General features: G+C 41.9%; 1 protein-coding gene across 1 annotated transcript; it reads left to right on the top strand.

Moving 5' to 3' along the window:
- Nucleotides 1–1,064: 1,064 nt before the first annotated feature.
- LOC133020991 (proto-oncogene vav-like) lies at nucleotides 1,065–15,298 on the top strand. The gene is made up of 29 exons (XM_061087764.1): nucleotides 1,065–1,573; nucleotides 2,086–2,193; nucleotides 2,359–2,475; nucleotides 5,027–5,143; nucleotides 7,034–7,092; nucleotides 7,248–7,313; nucleotides 7,496–7,604; nucleotides 7,877–7,969; nucleotides 8,067–8,135; nucleotides 8,251–8,354; nucleotides 8,473–8,572; nucleotides 8,943–9,038; nucleotides 9,225–9,293; nucleotides 9,530–9,616; nucleotides 9,702–9,787; nucleotides 9,884–10,019; nucleotides 10,182–10,291; nucleotides 10,917–11,018; nucleotides 11,099–11,193; nucleotides 11,287–11,306; nucleotides 11,806–11,842; nucleotides 11,932–12,068; nucleotides 12,493–12,558; nucleotides 12,786–12,817; nucleotides 13,631–13,741; nucleotides 14,268–14,355; nucleotides 14,471–14,600; nucleotides 14,854–15,005; nucleotides 15,094–15,298. Exons 2-29 carry the CDS (start codon nucleotides 2,107–2,109, stop codon nucleotides 15,145–15,147), a joined length of 2,529 nt encoding a protein of 842 aa, XP_060943747.1. The 5' UTR covers nucleotides 1,065–1,573; nucleotides 2,086–2,106; the 3' UTR covers nucleotides 15,148–15,298.
- The last annotated feature ends 633 nt before the right edge of the window (nucleotides 15,299–15,931 follow it).

Genomic DNA, 15,931 nt, shown 5'->3' with positions numbered 1-15,931 from the left:
CATTCAAGAAATCCGACTGTTTGCACTGCAGCAGCAGCAGAATGTAACACCTACCTGTGTAGAGGCTCCACCGAGGAACTCTGAGACTTTAGCTTCTCTCTTTCTCCTCGTTATATTTCTATCTTTTCAACACGTCTCTGTTCTTCCTCTGTCCCTCTTTGCATTCTTGCTTTGCAGCCGCTCTCCTCTGACTTGCAACCTCTGTCATTAATTCTATCTCTTGGTCTTTGTGGCAGTGGAAGCCCGCTCCCCCTCAAACCTGCTGGGTCACTCACAAGGCCAATCAGAAACTTCAGTGGGCTCCCAGTCCCCTGCAGGAGACGACAAATCACAGCGCGGGAATTAGCATGAGGTCTCGGGAGGCGGAGAGCACAGGTTGAGGCCTGACACAAGGGAGGGATGGAGCTCTGAAAAACAAGGAGTGGGGGGGTGTAAGACTGTTAGGCAGCTGTCAACATGTCAAGTCAGAGACAGGCATGCATGCACTGTGGTGTGTGTTTCAAACTGTCTGCCTGTACAGGTGGTGTGTGTCAGGAGAAACACTCTCTGCTGGGATAATGGTGATGTGGGTTAGACTGACACCTGGTGTTTAAACAGAAAGTGAAACCTGTCTTACACAGAACGGTTTGGTAAACAGACCAAACACTCAGCATGGGTTTAGAGGAAGTTTGCAATTACCGGGCTGGGATATAATAATAATAATTAACTTTATCTAAATAGCACTTTATAAAAACTGAGTTTAAAAAGTGATGACAGCAAAGCAAGAAAAGTATATATGAGATAAATAATCAGCAGGATGCAATGGGACTAAATAAACAAGTAAAATAAAAGGTGAAAAGGAAATGATAAATACAGTCAAAAGTAGAAACCGCCTTTTAATGAATAAAAATTGTAAGAGATAAAATAATAATATATAATATTCATTTACACAATCTAAATTGGCTGATAGAATTGTCTTTACTCTGTAATATTGTTCTTGGTAAATCAATACATCATTTTAATATAACCTAATGTCCTACATTTGCTGTTAATAGTCTCTTCTATGAGCTTAGAACATTTGTTAACCCATAAAAGTGGATAAAACATATTTTAAAAAATAAAAAAAAACAGTATGTATGCAGACTAATCACCTCAAATAAGATCTATATGTGGTTTTGGGATGTTTAAACAATGTTGTTGTCCACTTTGACACATTAATTTAATTATCTTGTGCTCTGTACTGTAACACACTCACTGCTAATCTGTCTTATCTCGTGTATACAATTACCCAACATCTCACATTCAGAGCACACTGGGTTTTATCACTTTGTGGCATTCATGGCAACACCAACTTGGTGTGTGTGTGTGTGTGTGTGCGCATCTGTGAGTGTGAATGCGAGTGTGAGGGTGCGTCAGAGGAAAAAGGAAGTTGCGGGCCGAAGTTAAAAGCCGTCAACACAGTGCAGCTCTGCAGAACACCCACCACGGAAGAAAGAAGGCAGAGAGCGAGAGCTGAAAATGAGACGATGAGAGGAAGACGGGGAAGTGAACGTCGAGAACGAAGACCTAGAACTGCCAGGAGAACATTCTGAAGGTGAGACCTGACTGTAATATCATCCGGCTTTGATTTGTAATCGGAAACTTACAGTTTTATCTTACAGAGGTGGCTTTTTTGTTCCTGGTTTTACCGGGTTGCTAGAAGGCCGCAATGTTTCACTGGAGGAAAGAGGAGTGGGCCACTCATTGTTCCTGTAGGCCGAATGATTTTAGGACGGTTTGATCATTTCTATGTTCAGATTTGAGTTTACGAACAACAAAGAGGAGGCGTTACACTGAGTCAAAGTTAGATTCAGAGTTTCTTCACATGTGTGAAAGCTGTTTCCTCATGCGTGATCTGAGATAGTGACATAATCTCATTTCTATTCAGCGTAAACTCTAAAGAAGGCTCTCGGCCTAGAGCTAAACGATCGTGAGGAGACGGCTAACTCCCAATCTGAATGATTCACTGCTGTGTGGTGTTGTTTAGAGCAAAAGCGATCAGAGGTTCCTGAATTCTGTGTTTGTGAGGACTTTGTTTAACAGCTTCTTGCCTCCTGTTCCTGTCAGTGTGTCACTCGGAGAAGGAAGATGGAGTTGTGGCGGCAGTGTGCGATGTGGCTGATCGACTGCCGAGTCCTTCCTGAGAACCACCGGGTCACGTGGGAGGGTGCACAGGTAGATCAGCTGTGTCACACATGCACACACACATCTGCATGGGAACACAAATCCTGCCCTGGTTCCTGAATATTATTTGATTTATTGCATGTGTGTGTGTGTGTGTGCGTGTGCGTCTGGTGTGCGTGTGCGTGTGTGTGTGTGTCGTGTGCGTGTGTCTGTCAGGTGTGCGACCTGGCTCAGGCTCTGAGAGATGGCGTGCTGCTCTGCCAGTTGCTTAACAACCTGCTGCCACAGGCCGTCAATCTGAGGGAGATCAACCTGCGCCCACAGATGTCCCAGGTAACACACACACACACACACACACACAAATCTTTTCCTGCTCCATTTCCATAGGACATTTCCATAGCGACCAGCAGTAAGATAGGAAAATACTGTCCATATCCCGGATCATTTGTCCAGAGGAGGGGAAAAGGAAAATACTGCATCTTATCAAATACATTTCATAATCGTTTAACCATTTTCTCCAATAAAATTGAGGATAATGATAATAATTGGCTTATGCAGAGTGATTCTGTCAGTTTTGTAGTCGAGCCCAACTGATTGATGAGTTGGCTGAAGCCTCAGTTACATTTCTTTCTCGTACGGGTTTGATAACGACTGAAATCTTAACTCTCTGATGTTAGCATTGGCGTCGGACCCCAAATCATCCAGCACCGGCCGGGCTCTGTTTTGTGGGAGTTGTGACACTAGTTGGAAACAGGACAGAGTAAACACTACAATCATGATCATGAAAAGTGATTCCATGGACATCAGATGAAATCATCTCCCTGCAGGGACATGGTGTACAAAGAGTGATATAAGGGAGATTTCCGCATTGTTATGGAGTTTTGTACTAGATTTATTTTTAATTCAATTGAGATAAATAGTGTATAGATTCTAAGATTCTCATTTTCTGCAGCATCAGATGTGTCTCTGATGCTGGTGTCGTTATCTGAACATCTCTAATAGTTTGAGATGCGCTGGGACTTAAGCTCAAACGCTTGACCGCCAAAGAAGAGATGTGAAGATCAGTATCTTCCTCGTGTCTGCGGCGGAAATATGGAGTCGCTGCCAGCAGACGGTTCACTTGTGTTAGATTCAGGCCGGGGGGGTAGCTTCACCACATTTCATCAAAGTACATTCTCAAACAAGAAAAGTGTCGTGAAAAGAATTCAAAACTAAGATGGGTCGTGTTTGAGTTGACAGAGAGAGAATGTAGAGGTCAGCAAAATAGGAGGCAAAGACCGGATTAGATAAATAAAGTATTAAAAAAAAGGGGAAGAGACGAGGAGTCACGTGGTCCGAACTTCTCAAGGGAAGTCCTTGAATCGTGTGCCTGGACTCACCGTGATGTCTCAAACGTGTGAGAGAGCAGGAGCCAAAGAGCTTTGACATGTGCAATGGGAAACTCCACTCTGACGTGCACACACACACACACACACATACACATACATCACACTCTTAGAGGATCGCCCCTGTCATCTTGCAATAACGCTTACTACACTCTGAGTTACTGTTAGTTGCAGACGGACATATGCGTGCGTTGGCAGACTCCTGGCAGTGTGATGTAATGTGTGCAGCAGTATCGGTCAACATTTCCCCTTTTTCTCAAATTAAGAGTTCCTCATTTCCCACTGCTGAGCAGAGAGAGTGTGTGAATGTCTGGCGCTCTCTGTGTGGTTTTCTACAGGATCAGCTGCATCTGTGTATTAATGTTCATGTGGTCTGTGTTGCATTTAGATTAAGGGGTTTTTATTGCAGCTGTTTGTGGTTGTGTTCATGTGAGACCTAAAGTCGTTTTTGGAATGGACAAACCAAAATGATATTTAATAATACTTCCATCTCACTGCCTTTCACTTTCTGTAGAAGTCTACAGGGTCTGTTTGAAATCCTGAAATCGATGTGATTTTTCTTCAGTGGCTGCCACAATGTGTGTGTCCGCTTCACATGTTTATTAAGTGCATCTTGTATTTATTTGAAACGCTACCTTTCTTTAGCCCTTTCAATGGAAAGTCTCATTTGTTTTTAAGGATTTAAAGCTGTATCTTGCTAAAGATGTGTATTTTAATCGTGTTGCCTGCATTTCATTAGTTTTATCAGCTGTTTAAAAACTTTGACGTATATATGAATGATAGCGATAAGAGCCTGACCGGTTTTTATGGGACGATATCAGGAGGTAAACATTCCCATAAACCATAAACTTTATTATAAAGTAAAAAAACTATAAGTTAAAAGAAGGACACATGCAGACAAATATATACGACTTGAATTAGAAAATAAAATTAACTTAAACATAACATAGAAACATAAATGCTTATCTTTTCTACACTGTTATGTAAATTAAGTTTTCATATAAACAAACATTAATGCAGATCACAGATGTGTCTGTGAAAGTAATAGTTATGTATTAACGTCTAATAGTGAAAACGTTTGTTGTTTCGGTTTTTATTGCAGATTTATCTGTTGAAGATTCTTCCTGTTAATTGATTATTAGCTTTGATAAGTTTCATGGGATTAGTTTGCCAAAGTAAAGTAAGAAATGAGCTCATGGTGACCTTTTCATATCGCTTCATTCAGTTTGCAGAATGAAATAGCAAATGCTTCCATCTGTGACACCGTGACATTAAATGTATGGCAAGGATTGTTTAATTATCAGTATTATTGTCAATTTAATAAGCTGCTCATCAACTAATCAGCTAATTAACTGACGAAGGGCCTTTGAGGATTTGTTTCCTCTCTCCAGGGTGACGAATATTGATTGTAAATCTCTGTCTTTGTTATATCGTATTGTTGATACTATAATTATTATTGAATTCATTGACTCCTCAAATAATATTTTGTTTGTGTGTAGTTTCTGTGCCTCAAGAACATCCTGACGTTCCTGGGAGCCTGTCAACAGAGGTTTCATCTGAAGAAGAGTGAACTGTTTGAGGCCTTCGACCTGTTTGATGTCCGAGACTTTGCAAAGGTATCTATCTGTCTGTCTGTCTGTCTGTCTGTCTGTCTGTCTGTCTGTCTGTCTGTCTGTCTGTCTGTCTGTCTGTCTGTCTGTCTGTCTGTCTGTCTGTCTGTCTGTCTGTCTGTCTGTCTGTCTGTCTGTCTGTCTGTCTGTCTGTCTGTCTGTCTGTCTGTCTGTCTGTCTGTCTGTCTGTCTGTCTGTCTGTCTGTCTGTCTGTCTGTCTGTCTGTCTGTCTGTCTGTCTGTCTGTCTGTCTGTCTGTCTGTCTGTCTGTCTGTCTGTCTGTCTGTCTGTCTGTCTGTCTGTCTGTCTGTCTGTCTGTCTGTCTGTCTGTCTGTCTGTCTGTCTGTCTGTCTGTCTGTCTGTCTGTCTGTCTGTCTGTCTGTCTGTCTGTCTGTCTGTCTGTCTGTCTGTCTGTCTGTCTGTCTGTCTGTCTGTCTGTCTGTCTGTCTGTCTGTCTGTCTGTCTGTCTGTCTGTCTGTCTGTCTGTCTGTCTGTCTGTCTGTCTGTCTGTCTGTCTGTCTGTCTGTCTGTCTGTCTGTCTGTCTGTCTGTCTGTCTGTCTGTCTGTCTGTCTGTCTGTCTCTTTGACTCGACTGAGCATCTCTGTATCTGATGCAGTCTGCCCTCAGTCTAAACGTGGTGCACTCTTATATCAGTCTTTACGGTAGCAGTCAGAGGTGCTGCAGCTTGCAGACGCCTACACGGCCCTGACAGGAAGTCACAGGGTGATTTTCTAATTGAAGCGGCTCGGCGAACACGTTCATTCTCATTTTCACAACTTTCTTTCACTTTCGGAGCCGTGAGACCACTGCAGCACTTTGGTGTGAAATGTGCCCTCAGTTGATTCGTATGCACGAGCAAAGAGGAAGCAAAGGTGGAACCCTCAACCCTGTACCCTGACTGCGGGGTCTTTGGGTTAGAAAAAAATCATAGTTCAAAGTGTGTTACAGTAAGTTCCTGTAACTGAACCTCTCGTTTCACTTTACTGCTTCCAGTCAGTCAACCAGTCAGTCAATTACAATAAACTCTGTGATCTGATTTGCAACAGTGGTGAACAATATACAGGTCTTTATTTATTTAAGTGAAAAAATGTATAACGCACTGAAAGCCTTGTATTGCAAATAATAAATTCCATTGTTAGATAGAAAACAGGTTTTGTGATGTAGTTGGTCATGGTTGTTACTGACTTCATGTCTGGTTTGTTGATTTCGTTGAATGTTTTCTAGGCTCAGGTTCTTCCAAAGAGGGTCACATAATAAACAGAAGGGGCCGCCTGATAATAAAACTGAAAAGAATTTAAGCGTGTCCATCAAACTGTCTTTTGACCCTCGGACTGTAAATCAGTCTTTATCTCCCCCCCCCACCCTCTCCTACAGACTTTCACTTCTCGTTACATCTGTCCTTCTTTCTTTCTCTGTCTTAGATCGAAATAGAAAAAGAACAGTTCAGCAGATCTGAGTGAGAAGTTAAAGTCTTTACTTGGACTTTATATCATGACAAGTTTTCTTGAGAGACCGACCTGATATTTATTTGAGGACTGGGGGAGGAAACTTTTGAAGGGGGAGGGGATGTCAAATGGCAAAAAAACACAGAACTGAAATTTGTTGCTTTCTTGGAAACATCATTGTTAGCTAATAAAATAAACTTTATCAATTAAAACGTTCAAACAGTGACACTAAGTTATTCTTCAATCTCTCATGAAACTGGTTTTGTGGAATCACTCATCATGATACTGCAGTTCTCATTTGAAGCTGTCAAACCGAGTCAGAGTGAAACCAGGTCTGACTCGATTTATTCTGCGCTCATGTCTTAGGTGTGAAGCGGCTTTTTTCTAATATGTGTCTGTGTCTCACGCTGTCGTGGATATCATAACTATTCCTAATGTTTCTGTGTCACAGGTCATAGACACTCTGTCCATCCTGTCTCACTCCTCCATTGCGATTCAAAAAAGACTCCAGTGAGTAGTGTGCAACACGTCCTCTTCATTTATCTACCTTCTTCTATGAACACATATTTTGTATCATTACCATTTGGATTATTACTATAATGTCAATATATAAACCATAGACTGTATCAAAGATGGACGACTCAGGTATACTTTCCTTCCTTCAGGCCTTTTCCTTTGGAAGGATGTTCCACCGATGACGAGATCTACAGCGGCTTGTCGGACAGGATAGAGTGAGTTTCATTTTTACTTTATTTTTAGGATAAACAAAAAGAGGTTTGCTTTTTGTGGTTTGCGGAGTTTACCAAATTCAAGAGAAAGATTTCCAAATAAAAGTTGTAATAATGTGTTTGTGTGTGTGTGTGTGTGTGTGTGTGTGTGTGTGTGTGTGTGTGTGTGTGTGTGTGTGTCACAGTGACACAGTGGACGAAGACGACGACTTGTACGACTGTGTCGAGGATGAAGAGAACGAGGGGGATGAGATCTACGAGGATTTGATGAGGACGGAAGAACAGCCTGAAACTGTGAGTTGCTAACGTTAAGTTACAAACCTCAAAATGATAAATAACACAAGAGTGTCACAGCGGCATCTAATCCAGTGTCTTTCCTTTCAAATATGTACGGTTCAATTTAACGAGAATTGAACCTAAGCACCAAAAAGTATATTCCTAGCACAACCAGATGAAGCAGAAAATATAGCTGCAAGATACAAGTTTAAAACAAAATTCAAATTGTCTCTGCAAATAGATAAACCTCTACAATTCACCTCGTATTTTGCGTGTGCGTTTGTGAGCAGCAGAAACCCACGGTCGACAAACGAGAGTGCTGCCTGCAGGAGATTAGACAGACGGAGGAGAAATACTCGGACACACTGGAGTCGATATTACAGGTGCGTACTCGCCTTCGATCTGAGACGCGCTCCGCGGACCAGCATGCAAATTGTCATTTAAGACACAATAAACTAACACGCCTTCTCCTTTGAGCAGCACTTTATGAAACCTCTTGAGAAGTTTCTCCAGGATCAAGACATCGAAAGCATCTTTATCAACATAGAGGTACAGAAGGAGACTATCCACAGGCCAGGTCATGTGTGTGTGCAGGTTTCAATCCATGTATTGGCTTTGTTGACGTGTTTTCTGTGTGTGTGTGTGTGTGTGTTTGTGTGTAAAGGATTTGGCCGACACTCATCGTAAATTGTTGGAAGAGGTCCGGAACTCCATCCTAAATAATGGAGCCAAGAATCTTTACCAGGTGTTTCTGAGCTACAAGGAGAGGTACACAACACACATGTGCACATTTCTGTTTTTTTTAATTGGATCTATTGATAATGCTATAATAAAACATGTTGATTATAGTGTGTTTTATATGTTTTTATGTTCTTAACCCCCTCAGGCTCTTACTGTATGGTCACTACTGTAGTCAGGTGGAAACAGCGACGAAGCACCTCGAAAGTCTATCGAGCGCAAGGGAAGACATCAAGATGAAACTGGAGGTGACACACACACAAACACACACACACACACAAACACCCACACACTCTGATTCAAATGCAGAAGAATTGGCCAAGCAGGATATTATAAGTGTGACACCATTTAATGATTATTTCTTTGTGTTAATTATTGATTTTATATGATAGGAAATACATTTCTTGTCAGTACAAGCTTTAGATGGTTTCACTCACCCTATTATTTACAGACTTATCTGGGAAATTAGTTCGATTTTAGATTGACATATTAATTAATTAATTTTTTCAGTACTGTATTTGGCCACTAGGGGAAACAAGCATGAGGGCTGAATCGGCAGCTTCCTCATGACACTGGTTTACTGCAGATGTTCACGTTCTTCTTCTCTTTTTCCCTCAGGAATGTTCAAAGAGAGCAAACAGTGGACGTTTCTCCCTCCGAGATTTGCTCATGGTCCCGATACAGAGGGTCCTCAAATACCACCTGCTGTTACAGGTGAGTGTGTGAGCGTGTGTGTGTGAGCGTGTGTGTTCAATATTTATTTGATGATGTAAAATGGCTGCTGGATGAATGATTTGGCCTCATTTCTGGATAGTGGGAGGAGGTGGAGACCTGTCATCCATCTTTATTTACAGTCTATGGATTTACCTATAATTTGATGTGATGTATCTGTGTTTGCAGGAGCTGATGAAACACACAACAGACCCAACAGACAAGGACAACCTGCGCACAGCTCTTGATGCCATGAGAGTAAGTGTGTATGTTTGTGTTTTATTTCAATTACTGATTTGAATTCATGATATTTAAACTATCGTGTGTTTGTTTGTTTGTTTGTGTGTGTGTGTGTGTGTGTGTGTGTGTGTGTGTGTGTGTGTGTGTGTGTGTGTGTGTGTGTGTGTGTGTGTGTGTGTGTGTGTGTGTGTGTGTGTGTGTGTGTGTGTGTGTGTGTGTGTGTGTGTGTGTGTGTGTGTGTGTGTGTGTTCCAGGACTTGGCGCAGTGTGTCAACGAGGTGAAGCGAGACAACGAGATCATCAGGCAGATCACCACCTTCCAGTTGTCCATAGAAAACCTGGTGGGGTCACAGTTTCCAATTTTAAAATGTTTACTTTCAGCTGTTATTTGTTTTTATATTCATCCACCTCTCCTCTTGTGTCCAGTCTGAGTCTCTCGCTCTCTATGGCCGCCCCAAGATCGATGGAGAGCTGAAGATCAGCAGCACGGACAAAAAGTCCAAAAGCGACCGGTGTGTGTTGTTTATGTGTCTCCGAGTATTTTCCCATGTGTGGATACCCTGGATCTGACCTGTTGTTGTGTCTGTGTGTACTTTGCTGTCTGTCAGGCATGCGTTCCTCTTCGATAGAGCCATGTTCGTGTGTAAGAAGAAGAGCGGGGAGTCGTTTGAGTTAAAGGAGGTCATCGAACTTCATCACTTCCAGATACGAGATGAAGCCACTGGAGAGAAGGACAATAAAAAGGTTTTCTACTCATTTCGCCTCACTCTGCACGACTGAAAATACCAGAGAGTACACTTTTAATACAGTCTGTGTGTGTGTGTCTGTGTGTGTGTTTGTGTCTGTGTGTGTGTGTGTGTGTATGTGTGTCTGTGTGTGTGTGGGTGTGTGTGTGTGTGTGAGCAGTGGTCCTACTTGTTCCTCCTGCTGGACTGTTTCGGGAGGTGTGGGTACGATTTATTCTTCAAAACCAGAGAAGTGAAGAAGAAATGGCTGGAACAGTTTCAAATGGCTATGTGAGTCAACACACACATACATGCACATATCGTCTATCGGCTCAGATGTTTCTCTCAGGAGACGTTAACGAAACACAACATTTAAACCTGCTAGAGCCGGATACTTATTTGGATCTGCAGCAACTGGCACACACTCATCAAATATCAGTCCTCTTAATATTCCTGATTTCCTTCTTTATCAAAGTCCCGGAATTACCCTCAGATGATAAATCTGTTAAAATGGCCCAAAACATCCAATCTCACATTGTCACAGAAAGATTCCTGGATCCTCCTCTTTTTCTGGATATGCACCAAAAGTTTTTCAGTAGCCAAGGAAATCCGTAGTGTGTTTTTTTCGTAATCCTGCAGAGAAAACAAACAAGCGCAGGTGAAAACATAACCTCAATGGCGGATGTATTAATATACTTTAAAACATTAGAAGACGAGCAGAGGTAAATATGTTTAGCTGCTGATTGTTCATCACAGTATGTGAGCAAACGTTCCATTATTTGGTGATTATATTATTAGGGTTGCAGCTTCACTACCACGTGTATTCTCCTTCATTAAATTAATTCCACCTGCAAGTATTAAACTGACAACTCGCTTCCCCGGCTTTGGTCAAATCAGTCGTTCTTCATGGTTGCAGGTCAAACATGTGTCCAGAGAACGCCACAGCCAACAACCACGACTTCCAGATGCACTGCTTCGAGGACACCACCTCCTGCAAGGCCTGCTCCATGCTGCTGAGGTACCGTTCGCTCCGAGAAACAAATAAAAAGCAACAAACACTTGACAGCTGAGGCTCAATCTCTCCGTCTGTCTCTGCAGGGGAATCTTCTTCCAGGGATATCGCTGCACTCGCTGTAAAATGGCTGCACATAAAGAGTGTTTAGGCCGAGTACCTGCCTGTGGACGAAGCTCAGGTCTGTCTTCATGCACGTGGATGTGTTTATAATCAGAATCATGATTCCAAGTAGTTAAAACATCTCACATTGATTTTCCTCTTGTGATTACAGATCATACTGGGACCAGGAAGGTAAAACTTTATCTTTGGCTTTATATTTGTAGCGGTTATAAACAACTGCCTCTACTTTAAAGGAGATATTATAACCCCTAATAGCTATGTTTATAATTTTTAATTTGGGGTATTACTTGAAAATGTTCACTTGCTCTAATGTTCAGAAAACAAATTACTTTCCTCCGACTGTCCTTTGCTGCAGCTCCTCTTTTCAGCCTCTGACTGAAACGCTTGGTTTTAGCTCCTGTCTCTTTAAACTGATAAAGCTTCTGATTGGTCAGCTGGTTATTGGTAGACCACTTCCAGCGTGTGTAGTAAATGTCAGAAATTTGGTTATATTGGGGGGGGGGTGGAGGGGTCTCAGGACCAGATTTTAGACTTTAGACAAAAACCTATATAACACAGTGAAGGAAAGACAAATTGAAAAAGCATCATATGTCTCCTTTAAAAAGTGTCTGCTGCAAATACATGAAACCTGAGATCTGATTCTGGTTCTTTTGTCTTCTTGTTCCTCCAGAATAAAACACAGAAGTCCTCGGGAAATTCCGGCGTTGGTAAAGAACTCGCCACTGTAAATGTGTCCACTGCACATTTTGTACTTCTCCTTCTGAAACGTCTCCTCTTTCTCCTCGTTGCTCCTCAGGATTTCCCAAGATGGAGGTGTGTCAGGAGTACTACGGGCTGCCTCCGCCTCCCGTGGGCTTCGGGCAGCAGCTCCACCTGTCCAAGGGGGACATCATTGAGCTGTCCCGCGCCGAGGCTGACCTGCAGTGGTGGGAGGTAAAGTTAGAGAAACACACACTGAAGCCAACACACTTGATTCTGTCGTGTTTTCAAGCGTTTTTCTCTCCTTCTGTCCTTTGTCTTCCTTCCTTCTTCGTCTCATTTTCTATTTTCCGTAACCTCACTTATGCACAGACGTTCGTCGAGCTGCTTTAATGTGATTCCTTTTATGTGAAAGGTTTTTATCTGGAGGATAAATCAAACCCTAATGGCTGAGTTCCTTTGAGCTGCTTCAGTTTCAGGGTCCTGCTGTTGTTCATGGTTTATTGGGACACAAAACTCCTTTTCGTATTCGCTGTGAAAATCAAATTACATCTATTTTTTTTCCTTGGTTGGTGTGTATTTTTACTGATCCAAGCAGTGAATGGTACAATAAATAAATAACTTTACAAATAAATGAAACTGTGTGTGTGTCACTCAGGGAAGAAACCTGACTCTAGGTCAAATGGGATGGTTCCCCTGTCGAAAGGTTCAACCCTACGTCCCTGTGAGTACGATCCACCGGCCGACACAAGCCCACATCAACAAGTTACAAACGCATCTTCTGCTTAGTCCTGTGTTCTCTGTCGGCTTGTAGCAGCCGTCCACCATTTGCTGCTGCTGACACCAACAGTAGCAGTCGTAGGAAGTGAAGTTACAGTTACCACCATGACCACATACATGAGTTTTGCAAAGTGTCACGTCTAACCTCTGCATGGTCTCTCTCTTTCCCAGAGGTCGACTCCTGACTTGTCTGGTTTCAACTGGTGAGTATCAACAGGAACTCGTTTCAATCACTAAGCCACTCTTAACCCCAAAGGTTGTTTTTTCCTTCCTGTATTGCAGTGCTGCACTGACAGAGGAAGAGCACAGCGTTGACCCAGAGTAACTGTAGTTTAGAGCTGTAAAAAATTTTTATAAAACACAAGCACACACGGAAAAGCGCTGGTGCTTTTAAAATAAGCTACCGACAATCTTATTGTCCATGTGTCAGAGATCCTGTAGTTATCAGTCGCCTCGAGTGCTGTGTGCCAAAAAACAGGTATTTTCTTTAAAATCACTGTGTAGGATTTTAAAATGTCTGGCTTTAGCAGCATCTGGTGGCCATATCAAGTATGGAAGTTGTGGCAGCTGTCACATATGATTTTTCCACCAAGACTAAACATTGAGCATTTTATAAGCATTACACAAACATTAAATACACACTATAACGTAGTTCTATGTAGATATAACAGGTTGTTATTGTATCTGTCAACAACTGTAACTGCTCCTGAGGATGACCCATAAACAAGGAATGTATGAAAATGTAGTAAAACTCAGATGTAATAAAATAAAACACGCTATGACCTCATTGGAGATAACAACTACATCAGTAAAAACATCTTATACCTACTTTCAAATACAGTATAGTAACTTTAAAAAACAAAACTCTGAAACAGCCACTTGGGAAACAAGGACATTGTGGCAGTAGTTTTATTTCTGATTAGTTCAATTTTCTTTTTTAAGATTGTGTTGTAAAAATGTCTCAAAAGTTACTCAAGCACAAGAATAATGTTCTGACTCTGACTGTGATTGTTCAGGTTTGCTGGGAACATGGACAGAACCGGGGCCAAGAACCTGCTGATGCCCCGATCTGACGGAACCTTTCTCGTGCGGCAGAAAGAAGGAGGAGAGTTCGCCATCAGCATCAAGTGAGTCTCCATCAGTTCATCAAAAACAAGCAGTGTTTCACTTTAGGAGGTTTACATCCACAAACCCAGAACTGGACAAAAATATATAATGTTTATTTGTATTGAAAGCTTTCAGTTTATAATTTTAAGGTGAATAAATTTATTTAATCAATTACAAAAAATGAACTTCAGTTGCTTCCTATTTACACATAAAGCGTGTGACTTAAAACCTTTAACTCTTCAGCTAAACTCATCCTTATATTAACAGATGCATGTCTGTTTAAAATAAAGATAAATTGCTGGATAGCTTCGAGCTCAGGTTTCACTTCTTTCCCGGGGACATTTGAGTGGATTGTGTGTAGTTCATGTTCTATTCAGCCATTGTCGTGCAACACCTGTTGATTGCAGAAGTGGAAACATCTGCTTTTCCTCCTTTGAGAGCAACATCGTCATCGCTCAACTGTCACATTCAAAACCAAGGATGCATCATGACGGACTTCTGCGTGAACCTTCCCTTTACTCTCTCTCTCTCTCTCTGCTCTCCCAGGTTCAACATGGACATCAGACACATTAAGGTCACGTCCGCTGAGGGCCTGTACCGCATCAATGACAAGAAAGCATTCAAGGGTGTGATTGTGAGTTTGAACACCATCACGCAGTCAGAAACCTCACGAGACTGTTACACAGACACTAGAGTTACAGTCAACATTGTTTCCTCGTCACACGTTTCTCCTCCTCCTCCCATGTTAGGAGCTGATTCAGTATTACCAGAAGAACTCCCTGAAGGAGTACTTTAAGGATGTGGACACCACTCTGCAGACGCCCCACAAACAACCGGAGGAGAGCAACTCGTCCGACACCACGCCGAACACCACACCAGGTACAGTGCGTCTCTGTCACTCCACACACTGCAGCCACGTTAAAGGAATGTGTCGTTGTATTCAGTGTCAAACATTGGGAAAATGTAAAGAAAGAAGTTCAAGAGGTCAAAGTTATTGCAAATTCGTCCGAGGAAACCAAGAATCTTTGCAAAACACCTTATGAGGAAGCTAAAGTAAAAAAAGGACATTTTCCAAGATGTCACACTATTCAATATAGCTTATCCCTGGTGTCACATGGGTTCTGTGTCACAGGAGGCAGCCTGAAGAGTTTCGGCGTGGCGAGGGCCAGGTACGACTTCTCCGCCAGGGACCGCTCGGAGCTGTCGCTGCGGGAGGGAGACACCATCAAGATCCTGTCCAAGAAAGGTCACAGCGGGTGGTGGAGAGGAGAAGTGTACGGCCGGGTGAGGAATCCGTAAAACTTCTACACCTGAAACCCAGAGATGGTTCTTATTTCATTTTTTCTTACCTGTATTTCTCCCCCCCTTCCAGGTGGGGCTGTTCCCTGCCAATTACGTGGACGAGGACTACTCAGAGTACTGCTGACGTGGATCCAGAGCTGTGAGGAGCCACAGCCACTCAGTCGATGTGATAACTGGTTTCCATCGATTGCATTAACCCGTGTGTGTGTGTGAGAGGGAGAGAGATGCTGTTACTTGTGATCTAGTGATGTGAATAAAACTTTTTTTCAAATGATCAGATGATAGTTGGTTTATAATTGTAAGACTTATTCTTTTCATTCTTCTTGTTAGAGCTCTGAGCAAATTCCACCGAGAGAATCTAGGAAACACATCCCTGAACTAATTAAAGTTATCTAAAGACTATGAATAAATAGAACCAGAACAAACAATGCTGGAAGAATCTTTACAACTTTTACTTGTGTATCAATCCCACAGTAAAAATACTCCATTACTGTGAGAAGTTAAAAAACAAGAGAAAAGAAAATGCCTCTTAAATAAAAGTAAGCTTTAACAGTATTACATCGTTTTATAGGATTACTGCAATATTATCTGTCAATGTTTAAAGTTATGTTCTCTCCCCTGCCACGTTTGAAAACTACTTAACAGATTTCCTCCAAACTTGGTAGAACAACGAGACACGGGCCAAGAAAGAACCCATTCAGTTTTAGAAGATAGATTTGACATTTTTTGATTTCCTAGGAAATAACTCATGGATCTTGGAGAAAAACAAAAGTAGGATATTGATGTCTACGTGACAATTTTGTAAACCATTTTTTTTATTTAAAAAAGAGACTGTTGTACCTTTGCACTTTACTGAGGGACATTCTAGTCCTAAGATGTCATTTGTGGTGCAAGATAAATCTTACATC

This window comes from Limanda limanda, chromosome 2 (genome assembly GCF_963576545.1).
Source record: "Limanda limanda chromosome 2, fLimLim1.1, whole genome shotgun sequence".
Taxonomy (NCBI): Eukaryota; Metazoa; Chordata; class Actinopteri; order Pleuronectiformes; family Pleuronectidae; genus Limanda; species Limanda limanda.
Note: the sequence above shows the minus strand (reverse complement) of the source record. Positions and strands in the feature narration are given on the sequence as shown.